General features: G+C 43.2%; 1 protein-coding gene across 1 annotated transcript in view; it reads right to left on the bottom strand.

Moving 5' to 3' along the window:
• IL17REL (interleukin 17 receptor E like) overlaps nucleotides 1–22,004 on the bottom strand; it is a 50,317-nt gene extending 28,313 nt beyond the window's left edge. The window contains exons 1-2 of the mRNA XM_081879448.1: nucleotides 21,733–22,004; nucleotides 3,498–3,525 (exon numbers count right to left, since the gene is read on the bottom strand). Coding sequence (XP_081735574.1) covers nucleotides 3,498–3,525; nucleotides 21,733–21,828 — 124 coding nt within the window. The 5' untranslated portion in view covers nucleotides 21,829–22,004. The remainder of the gene's footprint in view (nucleotides 1–3,497; nucleotides 3,526–21,732) is intronic.
• Between the last annotated feature and the right edge of the window lie 825 nt (nucleotides 22,005–22,829).

The raw sequence follows: 22,829 nt of genomic DNA, 5'->3' as shown, positions 1-22,829 counted from the left end.
CCCCCTATTTATAAATGGGACTGGCCCCACTTCCCAGCAAGAAACTTGATTACTGAGGCTGGGTGTGAACCTCCAAATAATAACACTGAGAGGCAGGCCAGCCCCTGTTTGCCATTAAGCTCCCTGGGAACTGTAGCACCACACGCGATCCCTCAAAGGGCACCCACAATGTAAAGGGTGAGTGCTTATTCTCTGCCCCTGGACTCCATCATGTCTAGCCAAAATAAACACTACAATTTCTTCCGTATTCTGGAAAGGCTGTGGAGACAGGCTCATATTATCAGCAGCCTGATTAACTATAGCCCGATACTGGAAACAACCTAAAGAAATCCCCATTGAAATCAGGGTAAATAATATTTGGAATGTGGCTCTATGGGAACGCCTTCCTCACCACAGAAGGGTAATTAAAGGCACTTCCAAGACACTTTTGACGAGACTTGGCTTCCATTCTTTTCCTTTATAAATGAGGCAGAAGATACTTTTATTCCACCCTCAACATAAGAATCTTTGTGGAGAGGATACTTAATGTTTTATTATGTTTTTATATATGTTGGAAGCTGCCCAGAGTGGCTGGGGCAACCCGGTAAGATGTGTAGGGTATAAATAGTAAAATTATCCTTAGGGGATGGGACGTCCCTATTTTCACCGTGGAACTGTTGGAGAGTATGGAATTGATAATGCATAAATTAACATATTCCTTGTATACTGTGTACTGCATATGAAACTTTATACGAATGTACCACTGGACTAGTTACAGAAGTCATATCTTGTTCTTGTATTTACATGAAGACCAATAAAATTATTTTAAAGAGAGAGAGAGAGTTTTTAAAAGCAAGTGCAATAGCCAAGTTGGGTTGAAAAGCAGTTAGGAAGCATTCAAGAGAATAGGGATGTTCATGGTTTCTTCTGCAGACAAAAACTCAATATTTGCCCTTTCTGCTGCATAAGATCAGAACTGGCTCCACTGGGCCTAGAGTGGTGAAGCCAGATGTCTGATGAACTACAACTCCCATCAGTAGAGTTGGCCAAGGTTCAGGGATGATGGGAATTGGAGTCCAATATCAGACGGACCAAATTTTCCTTGCCGTTGGCCCACTGGACCTGAGCTGCTCTGATTATCTTGTGAGGTAACTAAATTAATAGCACACTTAGTGATGTTGGGGGTTTCTTCTTCCATTGTCAAGCCCATTAAATATTTCTGGGCAATTATTATTGGATTGAGGATTCGAATTCTAAAGTGGAAGGACTCCTGCAAAGCTGTGGCTAAATGGCAGATTTACACAAGAGGGCACCATAGCCTTTCAAACCATTTGGTCTGAATATTTTGGTTATCACAGACACAAAGATTTCTTATCTACTGATCTTATTTCACATGACTCTGATAGAGGGACTATTGGATTAAATGTTTCTGGTGCTGGTGTTTCTTCTGATGGGTTAATTGATGGGTTATTATTAGGTTTGGGGCATTTGGGGGCTTTTAACCTTTTCGGAAGTTGCTTGGAGATTTTTTGTACTAAGCAACCAGTAAGTCAGAATACAATCATCACCATCATCAGATCAATACAAGAACTACTGAATGTGGATTTTCTTACAAATGCGTGCTACTCACTGTGGAGGAATGCCACAAGGTGTCATGCTTAGGGCTTTTCCAAGGTTATTATGGGAATTTTCATATAAGCATGTTCTGGGGAATCCTGAGGATGTATGGAAGATTATCAGGGATTCTTCAGAAGAAAGATCAGCAATGACTGAGATCTTTCTCCCAAAGGCAGTTTGCCTATCACAACTTTCTTGAGAGATGAACAAGCAGGAGTCTGTCCCTGATATTCTGGCTTGATCTGTATCTGTATTGGACTTGAAACTGTTTTGGAGATGTTCTTATTCTTGATGTTTTTATGGTTTAATCACTTCGGGATGTTTAGGGGAAGCGATTCCTAAATGATTTAAATAATACAACAAGCTCAGTGGCACAGAAGAGTTGGGTATGTTCTAGAGCGTGCAATATGATTCCTGAGATGATTAGACCCAACATGTCTAACCAACTCTCTATATGAATTGAGTGGGTTTCCTAGAACATACGCCTCTTCCAAGAGTCCTCTGGGACACAGAGGATTCTGTGATATAGGCTAAGGCTGGAAGATAAAATCATTTGGTGAGCATTTTAAATCAAACAGATATAATTTGCTGGTTTCTGAATTATGTATGCAAATCAGAACACAGCTATCCATCAGAGTACACACTTCTCCAAATTTTGCAGTTTCCCCCCACCAAAAAAATATGCATATTTTACTGGGAGAGGTATTGAAAAACAAACTGAAATGTGCATTTTAGAGGAAGAATGTGTTTGCCATATGTACAAAGTGCATACAGTTTACATGCAAATTTTGCGTGTTTGTTTTATTCGCACACACAAAACTGGGACTTGACTGGCCCTGTGATTCAGCACTTGTGAAAAGGACATAGACTGGAAATAGGCTGGGCCATACATCCCTCTTAATTTCAAGGTAATGGGTTTGAGTCCCACACTGGGCAAAAGATTCCTACATTGCATGGGATTGGACTGGGTGACCCCTGTCGTCCTTTCCAGCTCTACACTTCTATGATTTTATGATCCCTGGGATAGACGGGGGGGGGGGGGATATGCAGAAGTGGATAGCAGCCCATGAAGGTAGAAAGTTTGAAAGCTGCTGACGTTAGACATTAAGAAAGTATTCAGTGGTGATGGAATGATAATTTCTATGTAAAGGTAAAGGTAAATGTAAAGGGACCCCTGACCATTAGGTCCAGTCATGGCCGAGTCTGGGGTTGCGGCGCTCATCTCGCTTTACTGGCCGAGGAAGCTGGCATGCAGCTTCCGGGTCATGTGGCCAGCATGACTAAGCCGCTTCTGGCTCACCCCTCGCGGGATTCGAACCACCAACCTTCTGATCGGCAAGTCCTAGGCTCTGTGGTTTAACCCACAGCACCACCGGTCACTAACAGCTGAACTAAGAGACCTTATGCAGAAGCCTTAGTTTCCACATGGAGGTGTTCCTTTGCTTAATAGTGTCTCTGTATAAAAACCAGGCCCCATTTTTATATTAGATTTAAGGCTGCTATTCAAGTCTTTCATGTGTTGTTGTATACAGTGGTACCTTGGGTTACACATGCTTCAGGTTATAGACTCCGCTAACCCAGAAATACTACCTCGGGTTAAGAACTTTGCTTCAGGATGAGAACAGAAATCGTGTGGTGGCGGTTCAGCGGCAGCAGGAGGCCCCATTAGCTAAAGTGGTACCTCAGGTTAAGAACAGTTTCAGGTTAAGAACGGACCTCCAGAACGAATTAAGTTCTTAACCCGAGGTACAACTGTATTTTGGCAAGCCAGCCGTTGAGAATCACTGGTGATGTCTATAGCTGAGCAGGCAATTTCAAGGAGCAAGCTCTGAAGTAGCTTTGAAGTCCACTTAGGTATTTGAATACTTTAATTTCTAGAACAATGAAAAGGTTATACTTACTAGAAGCTTGTGTTCTGCAAAGAAACCCCTGGAGGAGGAAAAATGGGGGGGGGGGGGAAGCCGTTAGTTTAAACTGTGTGTCTAAGGAATAAAAAGCACTCTTCTTACAAAGTTATTATGTATGACAATGACAAGCACACGATAGCTCATACCTAGAACTAACTTAGTTGGTCAAAACAAAAAATTCCTTCCAGTAGCACCTTAAAGACCAACTAAGTTACAGGTAGTTCTAGGTATGAGCTTTCGTGTGCATGCACACTTCTTCAGATACACTTCTTCAGATACACACTTCTTCAGATACTCAGTGTATCTGAAGAAGTGTGCATGCACACGAAAGCTCATACCTAGAACTAACTTAGTTGGTCTTTAAGGTGCTACTGGAAGGAATTTTTTGTTTTGACTATGGCAGACCAACACGGCTACCTATCTGTAACTGGAACTATGGAAGGCACCACATTGAGCCGCATGAAATGGAAGTCCATGGTATCTGAAGAAGTGTGCATGCACACGAAAGCTCATACCTAGAACTAACTTAGTTGGTCTTTAAGGTGCTACTGGAAGGAATTTTTTGTTTTGACTATGGCAGACCAACACGGCTACCTATCTGTAAATGACAAGCATATGTTCAGACATTATCAGTGGCAGAGAAGGGCACTCTGAAAGTCCAATCCTTTAAAAAGAAAGTAGAATTATTTGGTGTGGGAAAGACATGGGAAACCTGTGACCCTCCAAATATTGTTATTCCAGCTTCCATCAGCCCCTGTCGGCATATCTGTGGGTCAGGGAAGATGGAGGTGAGGAGTCCAGTAAACATTAGAGAACCACAGTTTCCCCACCCCTTTATGGACCAAAACAACCTGTAACCAGGATTCAAACTATAGTTAGATGTCCAGAAAACTACTGGTTTTGTTGGGTTCAAGACAGTGGGGAGAAAATGTTGGTCCAGAAACTTTTCTGTCCCTATGACATCAGATAATTGACAGCTGTGTTGCCCTGCTCACCTGTCAAAGTTCTTAATGCACAAGGGCACCAACTCAGGGTGAGGGTGGGCTGGTTTCTTTGGGTCTCCTAAATAATACAGCCTTGCAAGTCAAACTTGCAAGTCAAACATCTATAATTGTTATTTGATCTGAAGGGAACAACTAGAGCAATTCCTTTGATCTGATCTGTTCCTTGGGTAATCCACGATTTTGCCTTCTCTCAGAAGATCAAGATTTTTGGCTGCAAACCTGCTTAAAGCTCCTAGGCTTCATGGGAATAAAAGCACAGCCTTTCTCTTGAAAGAGGTGGACAATGAACAGTCAGTACTTTTTCTGGACTTGACTGTTTGATGCCCTTTCATGACAACCCCCATTGCAAAAAAAACAACAACCCCAAAACAGCTGCCTGAAGCAGCTGCTTTAATTGGCCAAATGATAGGTCCTGCCTCAGTTCCTCCATAAGATTCAGATGTGTTTATTTGCATCTATGCATCCAACCATCACAGAGCAAAAGCTTGGCAAGCAAAGGGAAAATCAGATCTGTGTCAAGGTTAACATCAGATAGCATAAATAAAATTTTACACAAACTTGCATTCAATTATGCAAAAACATAGGCAGACTGAAAATTCTGACACTCCCTGACAGAATACCATTGCACAAACATGTGTGTGTGTGTGTACACACACACACACACACACACAGGCACACACACAGTGCTTTTTTTTCTATTAAAAAAATGTTTAAGGGTACTCTCATTTTCCTACTCATGTTGAAATACTGCCCCTCGATGAGGCCAAACTTAGATTTACAAAATGTTTAGGGATAATATGCAAACCCCTGCATCCCCACCGAAAAAAGCAGTGTGTGTGTGTGTGTGACTATATATATATGTATGTATATGTATATGTATATATTTTCTGTTAGTATTAAATGATGCATTTATTTTTAAGATTTCCTACCAGCCCTTCACCGGAGGTCAGTTTTCAACATTACACTATCCAGTTATAAAAGCAAGCAAAACAACGACAGCTATACAAGCAGTGAAACCGTTCCAGTCCAAAGCAGGGCAAGGATGGTGTGGCTGACTGCTTTTGTTTGGGTTGGGTTGTGTTTTTTAAGAACTCCGGATATTTGGGGAAATTCATTTCTGAGAATTCTTTGCGGTGACCCGCTAACCTACATTCAGCAGAAGAATTAGGCAAAACATGACTCATAAATTACCGAAGAAGTACTTTCCACCCATCTGTATAATTTGCTCAGTCGCAGTGTGTACACACATGCTGGAATAATTAAGGGTGTTGTGGAAAAGAAGAAAGGGGGGGGCACTGTTCAAACAGGCCACCAGGGGTGAGCATCAGTAGAGTGCAGTGATTTTTTCCCCCATAGGGGAACAGTTAGGGCCGGAGGCAGCAGCTTGAGAGGGGGGGGGGCAATGTCCTGACATCATGCATGTGAGCATTGCGTCTCCCTCTCGAAGCCAGGTAGAAGCTTCCGGAGCTTTGGGAAATAAGTACCGGATCTCTCACAGAATGCTGGAGCTGTGCTGCCTCTTCCCAAAGCTGGGTGGGCTTTGGGAATGTGGAGGAAGCGCTCTTTTTTATTATTATTTTAAAAAAAAGTATTATTACTTTTATTTTGACAAAGTAATAGGCAAAGGTACCCCTGACCATTAGGTCCAGTCGCGGACGACTCTGGGGTTGTGCACTCATCTCGCTCTATAGGCCGAGGGAGCCGGCGTTAGTCCGCAGACAGCTTCCGGGTCACGTGGCCAGCATGACTAAGCCACTTAGACCATCGCGAGAGGTGTTGAAATTTTGGGAAGTTGGATAGTTACAATGGAATGGTCTCGGGGGTGGGGTGCACATTATTATTCTTATTTATTTATAATTATTACTTTGTCAAGGGCACGGGTGGCATTGTGGGTTACACCACAGAGCCTAGGGCTTGCCAACTGGAAGGTCAGCGATTCGAATCCCCGTGACGGGGTGAGCTCCCACTGCTTGATCCCAGCTCCTGCCAACCTAGCAGTTCAAAAGCACGTCAAAGCGCAAGTAGATAAATAGGTACTGCTCCGACGGGAAGGTAAACGGTGTTTCTGTGCACTGCTCTGGTTTTGCCAGAAGCGTCTTAGTCATGCTGGCCACATGACCCAGAAGCTGTCTCCGGACAAACACCGACTCCCTCAGCCTATAGAGCGAGATGAGCGCGCAACCCCAGAGTCGTCCGCAACTGGACCTAATGGTCAGGGGTACCTTAACCTTTACCTTTTAGCTCCAGGATTCCACATTCTTCCACAAGACCCTGCCAGAGTATTCAGAGCATCCTTTGAGACTTATCTTCAAGCCTACCTGCCTTCAGAGGTGAGGCAACTTGCAAAGGGGCTTTTTCCATGCAGCCCCTTGGCTTGAGAATGTCTTCTCTAAGGAGGCTTACTAGGCAGTGAGAATTATGTCTTTTTTGCCCATGGCATTCCATGGCACTGTGCCAATTGAAACACCTTTTCGATTTGTTGATCCTTTAGGCCATTTATGTTTCCGATTTATTTATTTTTAATACAGTTATATTTACTGCAGGTCTAATGGTTTATGTCACTGTTGTGTGACTCTCTTTTTAAATGTTTTCGCTGTGTTTAATTTTCTTACAAGTCACTCTGGGGGAGATCTTTTGGACTGAAGAAACAGGATTTACACAAAACAAATACAATTTTTTATTTCTCTTGCTCTTTGTCTATTTGCATCAATGGAATTTGTTGGGGGGAATGGGGGGGTATAAGCATGCACACACACATGAATATGGTCATGATTGCTAGCAGTGCCAAAGAGATAAGAAATGGATCTCTGTCAGATTTACTGCCTGATTTGCAAAGTCAGATTCTGTTTCCTGGTACAAGGGAAAGAAGACTGCTGAGTCATTCTTCTCTACACAATAAAGAGGGACCAGAAATCTCTGCTTATCAGTAAAGCTGGGCACAATATAATTTGCATGCATATTAAAAGTGTGTTCCTCATCACACATAAAATTAGCCAGGAGCAGAAGTTTCAAACTCTCACTTCTCAGGTGTGGATTTGCTTGAGCATTTATTTATTTTTGCTGTTTGGTTAATGGCATCAGGATCTTGAGGAAGGCAAGGCAAATAAATGTACAAAGATAAATTGCTATTGTTACACACCAACCCAATCGCCACAGCTGTGCGAGATTCCAGGGATTCTAGACGCTTGCTTGGGGTTTGTGTTTCCTTCGGAAAAGAGGCACAGCAAAGACTGTAGTGTCTTTATCATATATGGATTATTTACACATATATACAACCTGAATCTCAGATAGAGGGGTGTACAGCATTACATTCAAGAGGGTCTCATAGGCACAGTCCTGGGTTCAAGCAGCCATCAGCCTTCCTGCCTGTTGCTCTGCAGCTTGCCTTGCTACCCCCCCCCCCCCATAACTCCTAATTTTGCACTAGGAAGCTGCCTAGATCGCTTTTCCATTGCCTCACAGCTTTCCGACTTTTCCTTTAGATCACACCAGGGAAAATTGCAAACCTGAAACTCTGCTATGAGTCTTTGTTCTTCTACCCAACTCAAGGTAAGACCCCTCTCTCTCGCAAAATCCCTAACGGATTATCACTTTCCTTTTGTCTTCCTTAATGGCCCATCCTAGGTGATCTCCTCAACATGCCTGGTTTGATTTTAACATGCTAAATCCAGTGTCCAGCACCCGGGAATTAAAAGTGTGGTCCAGCAATTAGAAGGCAGGTCAAGGCACCCACAAACTCATAACGCTATAATGCGATGAGTATGGGACTTGTCTTGCTGTTCTCGTTTTTCTTTACTGTTTTCAGTCAGTTATCAGCAATAAAGTTCTTTGTTTTGTTTTCAGTCGGTTATCAGCAATAAAGTTCTTTGTTTTGTTTCCAGCTTCTTCCTGGCTGGTGGATTGTATTATCGTAGGTCAAAGTGGAAGCTATAGGTTGAGCTATGGAGCAGGCCCTCCTATTGGTTAAAATCAGGCTGCACACCCTCCTAGGCCACATCTCTCCGGACCAGACTATTCACCGCAGTGGTGTAGCGTGGGTTGCTAGTGCCCGTGGCAACGCAGAGGGGATGGGAAGGAGAGAAACAGACGGAGTACACATGCACATTCAACTGCTTAACAGCATCTGCATCACCCAGGGGATTGCAGCTGCAGAGATAAGAAGAGTTGTTCCTTTGTCTGAAGAGGTCATTTCCTGGTTTGAATAGAGAAGCTGTTTTCAACAGAGCCTACTTATGGAAGTGCACAGCTGCACCAGGTATTGAAATGTTGCACCCCCTAACACTTTTGCATCTGGGGCAACTGCCCTTGTCTCCCCCCATCCTTCCCATGCTACACCACTGATTCACCAGCCTTGTTTTCACCCTCACTGGATATTTTTACCTGGCTAGCAGGTGCCCTTGATCTCTGAAAATGCTTCCTGCTCACCTGGATAGAGACAGAGAGGGACATGTGCTTAGAGACTTGCCCCCTGTACAAAAATAAAATTAGTGTTTTCTGCTTTGCCCACCACCAGAATGTGCGCACACACACACACACATCCTGATGCCACTGAGACAACTTTTTCAAGGAAATACACTTAGGAACTGTAGCCTTTTCAACGTCATGGGAAAGATTTGATTTCGCCTTTACCAGGGACTGTCCCTTAGCTCAGCCTACTAGCCAAGATATATATAGCTAAGATCAAGCCATACTGAAGAAACTTAGTGCGAACAGCAATCCACAAACCAGGAAGAAGTTTAAAAGGGAAACAAAATAAAAGACAAGCATTCTTTATTGCCCGTACTGGAATTATACAAGGAAGTAATGAATAAAATGCTGACAGTAATTATAAAAAAAAGACCTGTGAAAGCATTCTGAGGGAAAGGGATTGTTACCTTAAATGATCTCAAACAAACATGCTGATTTTGGCTTCCCCGTGTCCGAAAGGGTACACAAACTGTCTTAAGAGCATGACTGTGCAGCGTTTGATGTCATACGTAGCCCTGACCTGGAGCCAGGTATGGACAAACCAGTGAGGCTCCTCATGGGGTCTCTGCCATGGGAGCATATTCACCCAGTGCTTTTCCAGCTGCACTGGTCCCCAGTGGAGTATAGGGTCAGATTTAAGGTGCTGGTTTTGACCTTTAAAGCCCTTCACGGCCTAGGACCCTTATACCTAGAGGATCGCCTCTCCTGGTATGCCCCACAGAGGACCTTAAGGTCCATAAATAGCAAAACCCTAGAGGTCCCGGGCCCTAAGGAAGTTAGATTAGCCTCAACCAGAGCCCTCCCCAGCCAGGACCAGGCTCAGGGCGGCTAACACCAGGTATAAAACAATTGATTAAAATACAACTTAAAAACAAGATTAAAATACAACATTAAAATGCAGCCTCATTTCAGTAGAAACTCAAACCAAAAACTTTTTGGGGATGAAAATATCAAATCTTCACCAAGGCCAACTATCTACACTGGTCATACATGGGCCAGAGAAAAAGCCAAGGAAGTCCCCAAATAGGAGTTCCATCACAGAAGGAGAAAGGTAAGAAGAGAAGGGGATCAAGTTGATTCCAAGCCAAAGGCTAGGTGGAACAACTCTGTCTTACAGGCCCTGCGGAAAGAAATCAGATCCTGCAGGACCCTGATCTCATGAGACAGAGTGTTCCACCAGGTCAGAGCCAGTGTTGAAAAGGCCCTGGCTATGGTTGATGCCCTGCCACGGGTCCTGCCTGGTATATGTGCACCACGGGTGCCAATAGAGGGTGAGGCTCCAGCTCAGCTGAGAGAACCAAGATGGGGAGCATCTCCACTCAATTTAACTCCCCCCCCCCAGCCCAGCACAAGGGGGGTTAGTAAGTATAGTGATAGCGTGGTTTAAGAACAGTTTAGATTATGAACAACTTGGATTAAGAACGCTGCAATCCCGGAAGTAGGTGTATTGGTTTGTGAACTTTGCAGTGCGATAAGAACCTGTTTTGCTTCCTGTTGAGTGTGTTGCATTTGTAAAATTGAGTCCCCCACTGCTATGGGAAAGCACGCCTTGGTGTAAGAATGTTTTGGTTTAAGAACGGACTTCCAGAATTCAATGTCTTGACCAGAAGTCATAAACAATCTGTCCCTGTCAACATCAACAGAAGATAATAACCATCAAAACATATACAGCCAAATCATAGACACTCCTCATGGGTTTCTAGAGGAGAAGCAGACTCGCTACAGCAAAAATCAAATATCATCCTCTTGCTGTCAGTAAGCAAGAGCTTTACACTAGTGGCCAAAATTGTAGAAACCTTTTGGAAAAAGGGTATTTCTGATGTTTGATGGCTTATAACACCACTTTTTTGGGGGGGGGGACCATACCATAAAATTATAAATCAGTGGAAAGATAATTTAATGAAGAATGCAATGCAACAAGGTTTGTTCAATTATCTGTATTCTATCCAAAGTTATAGCCAAATAACCAGAAAAAGGAAGCACAACTTGCTCAGGTCGATATGCCGTAGCTTGCCTTCATTTGAATGTAGCCCGGGAATGGGGCAGGAACCTTTCTACATATGTGGTGGGAGTGCAAAGAGATAGTGGGATTCTGGGAAAATATCTATAACGAACTGAAAAAGATTTTTAGATTTTAATTTGGGGGAAAAACAGAATCCTTTCTCCTAGGTATCATGTCAGAGGAAATAAAAAGAATGGTCAGACCAATATTTATGTACGCAACTATGGTGGCAAGGTTATTGATGGCCAAAAATTGGAAAAGTAGCAGCGTCACAACTAAAACAGACTGGTTATCTAAAATGATGGAATACTTCCATATTGCCAAACTAACAGGGAGGATAAGAGGAGATATGGTACAAAAAATGAATAAGGAGTGGGCTATCTTTAAGGAATACATCAAAATTTATGTGGAAAAAGTAGAATTTCTGACAGATATTGAGTGAATCCAGAAAATGATTAGAGTGAAAGGAGAGTAAAGTCAAGATAGAAGAAGAGATTAAAGAAATAATGAAATGTGTTCAAGCTAGTTGGAAAAATAAAGTAGCGTAACAAGAACGGCTGGAAGTCAAGTCACTTGGTGGGTGTCCGTGTGGGGTAGGTGTGTAGGTATGTTGATATGTACAGTATAGGTAGGTATTATATAGAGTAATGTAGGTATGATTTATGTTATGAAAATAAGGTACAGTGGTACCTTGGGTTAAGTACTTAATTCGTTCCGGAGGTCCGTTCTTAACCTGAAACTGTTCTTAACCTGAAGCACCACTTTAGCTAATGGGGCCTCCTGCTGCCGCCGCGCCGCAATTTCTGTTCTCATCCTGAAGCAAAGTTCTTAACCTGAAGCACTATTTCTGGGTTAACGGAGTCTGTAACCTGAAGTGTATGTAACCAGAAGCATATGTAACTTGAGGTACCACTGTAGTGTGTTGTGTTGTGTATGTGTATTGTGTAAATGTGTATGTATGTGTTTTCTATGTTAATAAAATTTAAATTTTTAAATTTTAAAAAAATGAATGTAGCCAATGAGCACAAGTGTTTAGAGAGCCAATCAGGTGTTATGAGCCATCAAACCTCGGAAATACACTTTCCCCAAAAAGGTTTCCACAATTTTGGCCACTTGTGTAGCTAACTGGGCAGACCGGTGAATTCTATTTGCAAGAAAGAGGATACAAATTTCTGTTTCAGCAACTGTGGCAGAACAATGTCATTTCTCCTGCAAACCATTTGTGGCAGTTAACTTAATCACAGGAGGAAGAAATTCTCTCTTTTGTGGTCTATAAATAGTTTGGCATGGGGAAGGCACATTCCAGAATGAGGAGGAAGCCTGGGGTCGGGTGAACCTTTGATGATAAGTCCAAAAGCAGGGATGAAATTCAAGCCCTGAGTGGATGTCAAGCACAGTCCCTTGACACAGTTCAGAGAAAAAGAAATCATAGGAATGTTATAGGAAGGTGCTTTTGACTGAGTCAGACTGTTGGCTCATCTAGCTTATATTGCCTGCACTAACTCGCAGTGGCTGCCCCGGATTTCAGGCAGGGAATCTCTGTATAGATGTTGGGGATTGAACCCAATAACTTCTGCGTGTAAAGCGATTGCTCTAACCACTGTGCTATAGCCTCTCACTATTGTCACCCACATCATGCATTGAAAGAACTCTTATGACACTTGGCTTGCACCAGAGAAACTACTGTGTTGACAGCAGAGGCTTGACAACCATATGTCAGGAGTGCTCTGATGGTGTTTCCTGCTTGGCAGGGGGTTGGACTCGATGGCCCTTGTGGTCTCTTCCAACTCTATGATTCTATGATTCTATGACAGTGCTGAGAATTGTCAGAATCCCCTTCACAGAGCTACGGTTCCTTACAACCTCATCAAGGTTCCCTAGGAACTGTAGTTTGTTAAGCGTGCTGGAAATTTGAACTCTGTACACTAGTTTCCAGGATTACAGCACAGTCTTTTAAATGTATGCTGTGCATCTAAGCAGAGGGCCTTCTCGGTGGTGGCGCCCGCCGTGTGGGACGCTCTCCCATCAGATTTCAAGGAAAGAAACAACTATCTGACTTTTAGAAGACACCTGAAGGCAGCCCTGTTTAGAGATGTTTCTAATGTTTGATTTTTTTATCATGTTTTAAATATTCTGTTAAGAGCCGTGGAGAGTGGTTGGGGAGACCCAGCCAGATGGGTGGAGTATAAGTAATAAATCGTTGTTGTTGTTGTTGTTGTTTAGCTGTGTCCGACTCTTCGTGTCTGAAGTCTTGTTGTGTTTTAATTTGTTGGGAGCCTCCCAGAGTGGCTGGGGAAGATCAGTCAGATGGGCAGCAAATAAAAATTTTATTATTATTATTCAGCCTCAAAACGGTATGGGTGCTTTAAAGGAATGGTGTTGATGTGACTTAACCTACAAAATCCTGCGCTCTTAAAAATTCCACTGCTGATTCAAATAGCATGGAAATATGCGGGCAAGTAAGGGCAACTCCAAGTAGTCCTCTTTTCTTTCTCGGGACTAGTTGTGACTTTTAATAGAGCACAGAACAAACAAAGCAAACATGTTTGTTAGACACTTGTAGGTCATCAGCAAAGAATGCTGGAACTAAAGATGTGTAAGGAGCCCCAAGGGATCTTTGCCAACGCAAGTGATCAATGGGAACCTGCGCTCATCTCCTGCTCATCTTGGTCGGAAAGGTCAAGCATGACCAAGGCAGAGCTTTGATCTGATTAGGTGCCCTCTAGAACACAGGAACACATTGATGCTTTTGAATTATGGTGCTGGAGGAGACTCTTGAGAGTCCCATGGACTGCAAGAAGAACAAACCTCTCCATTTTGAAGGAAATCAGCCCTGAGTGCTCACTGGAAGGACAGAGCCTGAAGCTGAGGCTCCAATACTTTGGCCACCTCATGAGAAGAGAAGACTCCCTGGAAAAGACCCTGATGTTGGGAAAGATGGGAGGGCACAAGGAGAAGGGGACGACAGAGGACGAGATGGTTGGACAGTGTTCTTGAAGCTACCAGCATGAGTTTGACCAAACTGCGGGAGGCAGTGGAAGACAGGAGTGCCTGGTGTGCTCTGGTCCATGGGGTCACGAAGAGTTGGACACGACTAAATGACTAAACAACAACAACAACAACAACAACATAACACAGGAAAGGGAAAGAAGAAGAAGAAAGCTTTCAGACAGGATGCTGGAGAAATCATTAAGCTTCCTAGCACTGTTCAAAGTGCTAGTTTTGACCTATAAAGCTCAGTTCCCCAGGACCTCAACGACCATCTCTCCCCATATAAAGAGACCCGGACCCTGAAATCATCATCTGAGGTTCTTCGTTGTTTGGCTCCTCCATGAAAGATCTGGAAGGTGGCAACATAAGAACGGGCCTTTTTGTGGTGGCTCCCTGTCTGTGGAATGCTCTCCCCAGATAATCTCACCTGGCACCCTCCCTACATATCTTGAGGAGCCGGGAGAATATGTTTCTCTGTAACCAGGCCTTTGGCTGACTAACATCCTATGGTCTTTTAAATGCTTTGCAGGGAGGGAGGGTTTATCACTTGTTCTTGTTTCATTATGTATTTTGTGTTTTTTCCGTTTTGTATTTTTATGCTGTGAACCGCCTTGGAGGCAGGGCGGTATGAAAATGTAATAACTAAATAAATAATACCCTAAAGCCGTAAGCCACAAGCCTGAACCACTGCGAAGTATTTGCCCATAAATTATGGCGATCACAGCTTTCCCCAGGTGTTAATGTTGTGCAGGTTTCAACACACACAGGTTACAGGCTACTTAGGTGAGCCATAACAAAGGTTAAGAGGCCAAAGCCATAACAGGGAGAGAACTCCCTCATGATTCATTGACTGCTTTTTAAAACAAACTTTCCTCTGACAGGGGAATCCCAGCTTACCTTGATTATTTCCTCCTCTACATATTCTTTCAGAGAGAGAGGCAGAGACAGAGAGAAAGAGAGCTCCACATTTTAGCACTTTTATTCTTGTGAGAAAAGAGTAAGCAACATAAAGATACAATTAGAATCATAGAATAGAATCATAGAATCATAGAGTTGGAAGAGACCACAAGGGCCATCGAGTCCAACTCCCTGCCAAGCAGGAAACACCATCAGAGCACTCCTGACATATGGTTGTCAAGCCTCTGCTTAAAGACCTCCAAAGAAGGAGACTCCACCACACACCTTGGCAGCAAATTCCACTGTCGAACAGCTCTTACTGTCAGGAAGTTCTTCCTAATGTTTAGGTGGAATCTTTTTTCTTGTAGTTTGGAACCATTGCTCCGTGTCCGCTTCTCTGGAGCAGCAGAAAACAACCTTTCTCCCTCCTCTATGTGACATCCTTTTATATATTTGAACATGGCTATCATATCACCCCTTAACCTCCTCTTCTCCAGGCTAAACATGCCCAGCTCCCTTAGCCGTTCTTCATAAGGCATCGTTTCCAGGCCTTTGACCATTTTGGTTGCCCTCCTCTGGACACGTTCTAGTTTGTCAGTGTCCTTCTTGAACTGTGGTGCCCAGAACTGGACACAGTACTCCAGGTGAGGTCTCACCAGAGCAGAATACAGTGGCACTATTACTTCCCTTGATCTAGATGCAATACTCCTATTGATGCAGCCCAGAATTGCATTGGCTTTTTTAGCTGCCGCGTCACACTGTTGGCTCATGTCAAGTTTGTGGTCAACCAAGACTCCTAGATCCTTTTCACATGTACTGCTCTCAAGCCAGGTGTCACCCATCTTGTATTTGTGCCTCTCATTTTTTTTGCCCAAGTGCAATACTTTACATTTCTCCCTGTTAAAATTCATCTTGTTTGTTTTGGCCCAGTTCTCTAATCTGTCAAGGTCGTTTTGAAGTGTGATCTTGTCCTCTGGGGTGTTAGCCACCCCTCCCAGTTTGGTGTCATCTGCAAATTTGATCAGGATGCCCTTGAGTCCATCATCCAAGTCGTTGATAAAGATGTTGAATAAGACCGGGCCCAAGACAGAACCCTGTGGCACCCCACTAGTCACTCTTCTCCAGGATGAAGAGGAACCATTGATGAGCACCCTTTGGGTTCGGTCAGTCAGCCAGTTACAAATCCACTGAGTGGTAGCATAGTCAAGACCGCATTTTACCAGCTTCTTTACAAGAATATCATGGCGCACCTTGTCAAATGCCTTGCTGAAATCAAGGTAGGCTACATCCACTGCGTTCCCTTCATCTACCAGGCTTGTAATTCTGTCAAAAAATGAGATCAGGTTAGTCTGACACGACTTATTTTTCAGAAATCCATGCTGACTATTGGTGATCACAGTATTCCTTTCTAGGTGCTCACAAACTGTTTGCTTAATGATCTGCTCCAGAATCTTCCCTGGTATTGATGTCAGACTGACTGGGCGGTAATTATTTGGGTCCTCTCTTTTCCCCTTTTTGAAAATAGGGACAACATTTGCCCTCCTCCAGTCTGCCGGGACTTCGCCTGTTCTCCAGGAATTCTCAAAGATGACTGCCAGTGGTTCTGAGATCACATCTGCCAGTTCTTTTAATACTCTTGGATGCAGTTCATCTGGCCCTGGAGACTTGAATACATCTAAACTAGCCAAGTATTCTTGTACTATCTCCTTAGTTATTCTGGGCTGTGTTTCCTCTGCTGAATCATTTGCTCCAAATTCTTCAGGTCGGGCATTGTTTTCTTTATCGGAGAAGACTGAGGCAAAGAAGGCTTTGAGGAGTTCAGCCCTTTCTGTGTCCCCTGTTTGCATTTCACCATCTTCTCCTCTGAGTGACCCCACTGTTTCTTTGTTCTTCCTTTTGCTACGAACATACCCATAAAAGCCTTTTTTGTTGCTTTTAACCTCTCTAGCAAGCCTGAGTTCATTCTGTGCTTTTCTGACTTTGTGTCTACATGTGCTGGCTATTTGTTTGAATTCCTCTTTGGTGGTTTCCCCCCTTTTCCATTTTTTGTACACATCCTTTTTTAATCTTAACTCAGTTAAAAGTTCTTTAGATAGCCACCCTGGCTTCTTTAGGCACCTTCCATGTTTCCGTCTCATTGGTATTGCCTGAAGTTGTGCTTTTACTATCTCCCTCTTAACAAACTCCCAGCCATCATGAACTCCCTTTCCTTTTAGTATTACTGTCCATGGGATCTCACCCAGCACTTCCCTAAGTTTTATGAAGTCGGCTTTCTTAAAGTCAAGAAATTGAGTCCTAGTATGCTTGGCTGCTCCTTTCCGCTGTATAGTAAACTTCAGAAGAGCATGATCACTCGCGCCTAATGATCCTTCCACTTCTACCCCACTAACCAGGTCATCAACATTGGTTAGGACCAGATCTAAAATGGCTGTTCCTCTTGTTGCTTCTCCCACTTTCTGGACAATGAAGTTGTCTGCAAGGCCAGTGAGGAATCTGTTTGACCTTATGCTCTTGGCTGAGTTTGACATCCAACAAATATCCGGGTAATTGAAGTCCCCCATTACTACTATCTCCCTTCCTTTTGCATGCTTGGCCATCTGTTCCAGGAAGGCATCATCTATGTCCTCCGTTTGGCTTGGGGATCTATAGTAAACTCCCACAATGAGGTCCCTGTTATTCATCTCTCCCTTAATTTTGACCCAAATGCTCTCACTTTGGCTTTGAGGTTCTAAATCTTGGATCTCTTCACAGGTATACACATTAAAACCATGGAGTTTCCCTGTAATACTCCGCTAGATAATACTCTATATGTTTACTCAGAAGCAAGTCCCATTGTGTTGGGGGGGGGGGAGGTTAATCACTACTAAGTGTGTCATTTGCTGCCAAATTATCAGGGGGTTCAAAAGAACTGACCTGGTTAGATAACCTACAATACCTTTAAAATAGGCTTGCAGCCAGTTTTTGCAGTTATTTGATTTTTCGTCGTATTGTATTGTTTTTAGAAACAGAAAAACTACACAAGCAAAAGCAGGAAAAGGTCAGTCTTCCTGGTGGGGGTGGGCTGGGGGTCCCCTGTAATAATTAATATACAGACTGAGCACAGAGAACAAACCAAATGAAAACACAGTCCGCATAAAATTCTCACTTAACAATTCACCTTAAAGTTTCAGAACTTCATGGCTGTTCTGCAGAAACTGAAGAACCAAATCAGTGGACCATACTTTCAACCAGTGCTATTTTTCTAAGAAAAGAGGTGCCGGATGGCTCCAACTGGGGGGGAAAGCCCTTCTATGAATGTATTTTTAAAACATTTGAAATTATGGCAGTGGGTATAATTTCACCACTGATTTAATGAGTGGAATGTCTTACTGCTGGGTGCTTAAATGAACACCCTAAGATGATTATGTCCCAATACTCCTCTGTCAATTTGGACTTGTTCTGCATTCCAAACATGTATCCGAGGGCATTCTCATCAGTAGACACTTCCTGAAGGACTTGCTTGCTTATGATGGAGCGGGGCTGCTTTCTAGTCCAAATAGTTTGCTCCCTGCCAGTGACATAGCAGGGGTTGCTGGTGCCCAGGGCAGGGCAAGTGCTGTGTCTCTCTGCTGGTGGCAGTGGCCACACGGCTTGGCAACTCTCCCAGCTTGACCAGCCCAGGGGTGTCGCCTCGCCGGCCACAAGGAGAAGGAGGCACCACAGCAACACCAAAAGACCAGTGCAGGTATGGCTTGCCTCCCCACTCCCCTCGGTTCCAGAAGGCGGCAGGAACTCAGTCGCATGAAGGAGACTGTTGTGGGGGTGCCTTTTTGCACCCGGGGCCATTGCCCCTCTGCCCCGACACACTATACCACTGCCCTCCCAAACTTAAAAAAAGCCCTGGTGTTTGCTACCTCTGTTTTTAACACAGATATAAAACCTTCATGGGCAGCAATGTCATTTTGATTTCTCTTCCATATTCTATCCCATATGAACAAAACTCACACGTGACACAAGTTGCTCAAGAAAGGTATGTTTGAGGGTGAATTCAGGCACTGCATTCTTTAGGTATACAGTGGTAGCTCAGGTTACATACGCTTGAGGCTACATACGCTTCAGGTTACAGACTCCGCTAACCCAGAAATAGTGTTTCAGGTTAAGAACTTTGCTTCAGGATGAGAACAGAAATCGTGCTCCAGCGGCGCGGCAGCAGCAGGAGGCCCCATTAGCTAAAGTGGTACCTCAGGTTAAGAACAGTTTCAGGTTAAGAATGGACCTCCGGAACGAATTACGTACTTAACCCAAGGTACCAATGTACAATATCTAACTACGTCATGATGTATTTGCAGGAACTCAGTGCGCTCTGTTAGAGTTTTGGAAAACGTTTCATTTCATTTTTTCATTGGTTTTTTTAAAAATAAGGGGGGGGACCTAGTTATCGTATAAGAAATTAACAACTGTGTGCATCGCCTGTTGAATTGCATGTGTGAAGGAGCCGTTACAGATTAATAGCAATGAGATTTCGACATATCGCCAGATGTCGTCACCTCATAATAACTTCCAATGAGAGCAAGTCACATTGAGCAGGAGGAAGTCAACAAGCAGCAAGTCACCCAAAATGAAGGATGAATCAGCCCTTCGAGAAGTGATTCCTGTTATCCAACAAGAGCAATCGTAATTGATTAATGTTAGTTTTCCGGAAGAAAACCAGCTTGTTCCAATCTTTTAAAACTACCCAGTGAGTTTAGCCCTTTTTCTGTAAATGTGATAACACACAGGGGTCAGCAGACGTTTTCAGCAGCGGTCCACTGTCCCTCAGACCTTGTGGGAGGCCAGACTATATTTTGGGGAGGGGGGAATGAACGAATTCCTATGCCCCACAAATAACCCAGAGATGCATTTTAAATAAAAGCACACATTCTACTCATGCAAAAACACGCTGATTCCTGGACCGTCCACAGGCCAGATTTAGAAGGTGATTTGGCAGGATCTGGCCCCTGGGCCTTAGTTTGCCTAGGTAAAGGTAAAGGGACCCCTGACCATTAGGTCCAGTCGTGGCTGACTCTGGGGTTGCGGTGCTCATCTCGCTTTATTGGCCGAGGGAGCCGGCGTACAGCTTCCAGGTCATGTGGCCAGCATGACTAAGCCGCTTCTGGCAAACCAGAGCAGCGCACGGAAACACCATTTACCTTCCCACCGGAGCGGTACCTATTTATCTACTTGCACTTTGACGTGCTTTCGAAGTGCTAGGTTGGCAGGAGCAGGGACCAAGCAATGGGAGCTCACCCCGTCGCGGGGATTCGAACCGCCGACCTTGTGATCGGCAAGTCCTAGGCTCTGTGGTTTAACCCACAGCGCCACCCGTGTCCCTTTAGTTTGCCTACCCATGCACAAATCCCACCATCTAGCTGAGCACTGCTTATAAGGACTAGCAGTAGCTCTTTAATATTTCAGACTCCCCCAACCCTAAAAATGACAGGTACTGAACTTGGCATCTTTGACATGGAAATCTGTTACCGAATTCCAGTCCTTTGTCCATGCTGAATAGCCTTGCAGTGCTGAGGATGAATCATTTAAAAGGGGGAGGGGGTGTGCATATACAGTGGTGCCTCGAGTTACACACGCTTCAGGTTACATACACTTCAGGTTACAGACTGTGCTAACCCAGAAATAGTACCTCGGGTTAAGAACTTTGCTTCAGGATGAGAACAGAAATCGCCCGGTGGCAGCGGGAGGCCCCATTAGCTAAAGTGGTGCTTCAGGTTAAGAACAGCTTCAGGTTAAGAACAGACCTCCGGAACGAAATAGTTCTTAACCCAAGGTACCACTGTAACCCGCTTGGAAGGACTGGTTAGCAGAAACCCTATCCTGTTATGAGAATGGATGCATGGCAACATTTTGTTGCAGCTACTTGCTGTTAGCAAACTCACTGCACCTCTTAACACTGTGTGGCTCTCAGCTGAAAACTTTGCTTTCATAAACCGCTCAACCTTGTTTCACTACTCGAATTGTATTCCACTTCAGCATATCTGCAGGACTGCCCCCAAGTGGAGATACCTTGAAAAGTCAGTATTCTTAAAGCAGTCATTTAATCTGAAAATGACATGGTTGTAGTGGTGCTGTTTATTTATCTCATTTATATCCAGTACACAGCCCAAGTCTAAGAAGTGCACAAGCCCACAGGAATGAATGAGTTTAAAGTTTTGACCTAAATTAGTTTATTTTCCAGCTCCTGGTGATCATATAAATCAATGAGCGCTTTATATGAAAGCAGATAGTCAGTGAGGATATAAAACAATTCTGTGCTCAGTTTAGGCACGAATGTTTTGTTAATTTCATCAGTGTTCATAGTTTATAAGCAAATATGACCAGCATCAAAGTGATCTGCACATTATCCTAATATGGACTGAATTATATCTGTCTGATTTTTCTCTCTCATTTCCTCTTTTATATTTTTAATATTTGGAAATAACAGTTCCTGAAAACCTGTGTTGCTAAGCGTTTAGTATCCAGCATAACCAGAAAGAGTTCAGCATTGCTAACTTCAAAATGCAGATATTTTTCTTTCACAGCCACAAAAAATGTTTCTATGAATTTTTGCAACACTGTATGGGTGCTCTCTGTATGCTGCTCATATCCAGAACAGACCGTTAATTTAAATAGGTCTACTCAGAGTGTAATTAACATTGGCTATTGCCCTATGTTATTATTTTACATTTTTAGGGAAAGCTCAATGGAATATATATTTCTTTTTTTGTTGAAATGCACAGCCCCCACCTGAAAACTGGCACATGTAAGAAGTTTTCCATGAGTATATCAGGTGCTTCCAGTTATCAGCATTTAATTTACTTATTCAGAGACAACAGATATAGAGGAAACTGCAACATACCTGAGAACATGTCAGTCCACACTCTTCAATCCTGGGAATGAGCTGATAGCCATAAGCTCCCCAAAACATTGCAAAAATCTGCAACTTAAATAGCATCTTTACTTTTATAAAAAAAAGTCTTTTTCTTTTCTGGTTTTTAAAATTATGACTACAGTATTTTAAAATAAGCTACCCTTTGATTAATCCTGTAGAAACAGCTGTTGCACTCTGAGAAACTAAGTTTAAATACTGTGATAGGATGAGTTCAAGCACCTCCTTCTTTCTTTCAGCTTGACTCCTCCTCTTTTAAAAAAACAACAACGTGCAAGGCCGATTTTTTTTAAAAAAAACAACCCCCCTTGTATTTTAAAACAACTTTTCCTCCAGCCAGATGACTCACAAGATTCTGGAAGTGAAATCCCAGACAGTCATCTTCCTTCCTAAATTCAAATAGCTAAAATTTTGAATCAAACTTGCTTAGTCACAGAAACTTTTACTACTGTTTTGAGTCACTGTGTAAATATTTTGCCTTAATCATAATTTTGGTTGTAAAGTTTAAAATTATTACCATGAGTTGAAAAAAAAAAGTGTGAGCACAGAGATAGGCAAGGATTCGTGTTCACTTTCAATGCTATAAACAGTTCTTTTCTCCGGCTTCTAATGCTTTAGAGCACAAAAGTCCCTTGGAAATGTGCCAAAATATATCAATTTCTCGGTGATATAGCCACTCCCATATCTTTCCTATGGAGGCCAGACACCAGCATTCTGCTTTTGGGAGAAACAAGCAATGGTTTAGCACAGCTGGAAGATAAAAAGGTAGAAAGTTTTAAAATGAAAGTACAGTGGTACCTCGGGTTAAAAACTTAATTCGTTCTGGAGGTCCGTTCTTAACCTGAAACTGTTCTTAACCTGAAGCACCACTTTAGCTAATGGGGCCTCCCACTGCCGCAGTGTGATTTCTGTTCTCATCCTGAAGCAAAGTTCTTAACTTGAGGTACTATTTCTAGGTTAGCGGAGTGTGTTACCTGAAGCGTCTGTAACCTGAAGCGTATGTAACCCGATGTACCACTCTATAGTGGTACCTCAGGTTAAAAACTTAATTCGTTCTAGAGGTCCGT

The sequence above is a fragment of the Podarcis erhardii genome (genome assembly GCF_964252035.2).
Source record: "Podarcis erhardii genome assembly, chromosome: 10".
In the NCBI taxonomy this organism is placed as follows: domain Eukaryota; kingdom Metazoa; phylum Chordata; class Lepidosauria; order Squamata; family Lacertidae; genus Podarcis; species Podarcis erhardii.
This window is presented reverse-complemented; position numbering and strand designations above follow the sequence as displayed.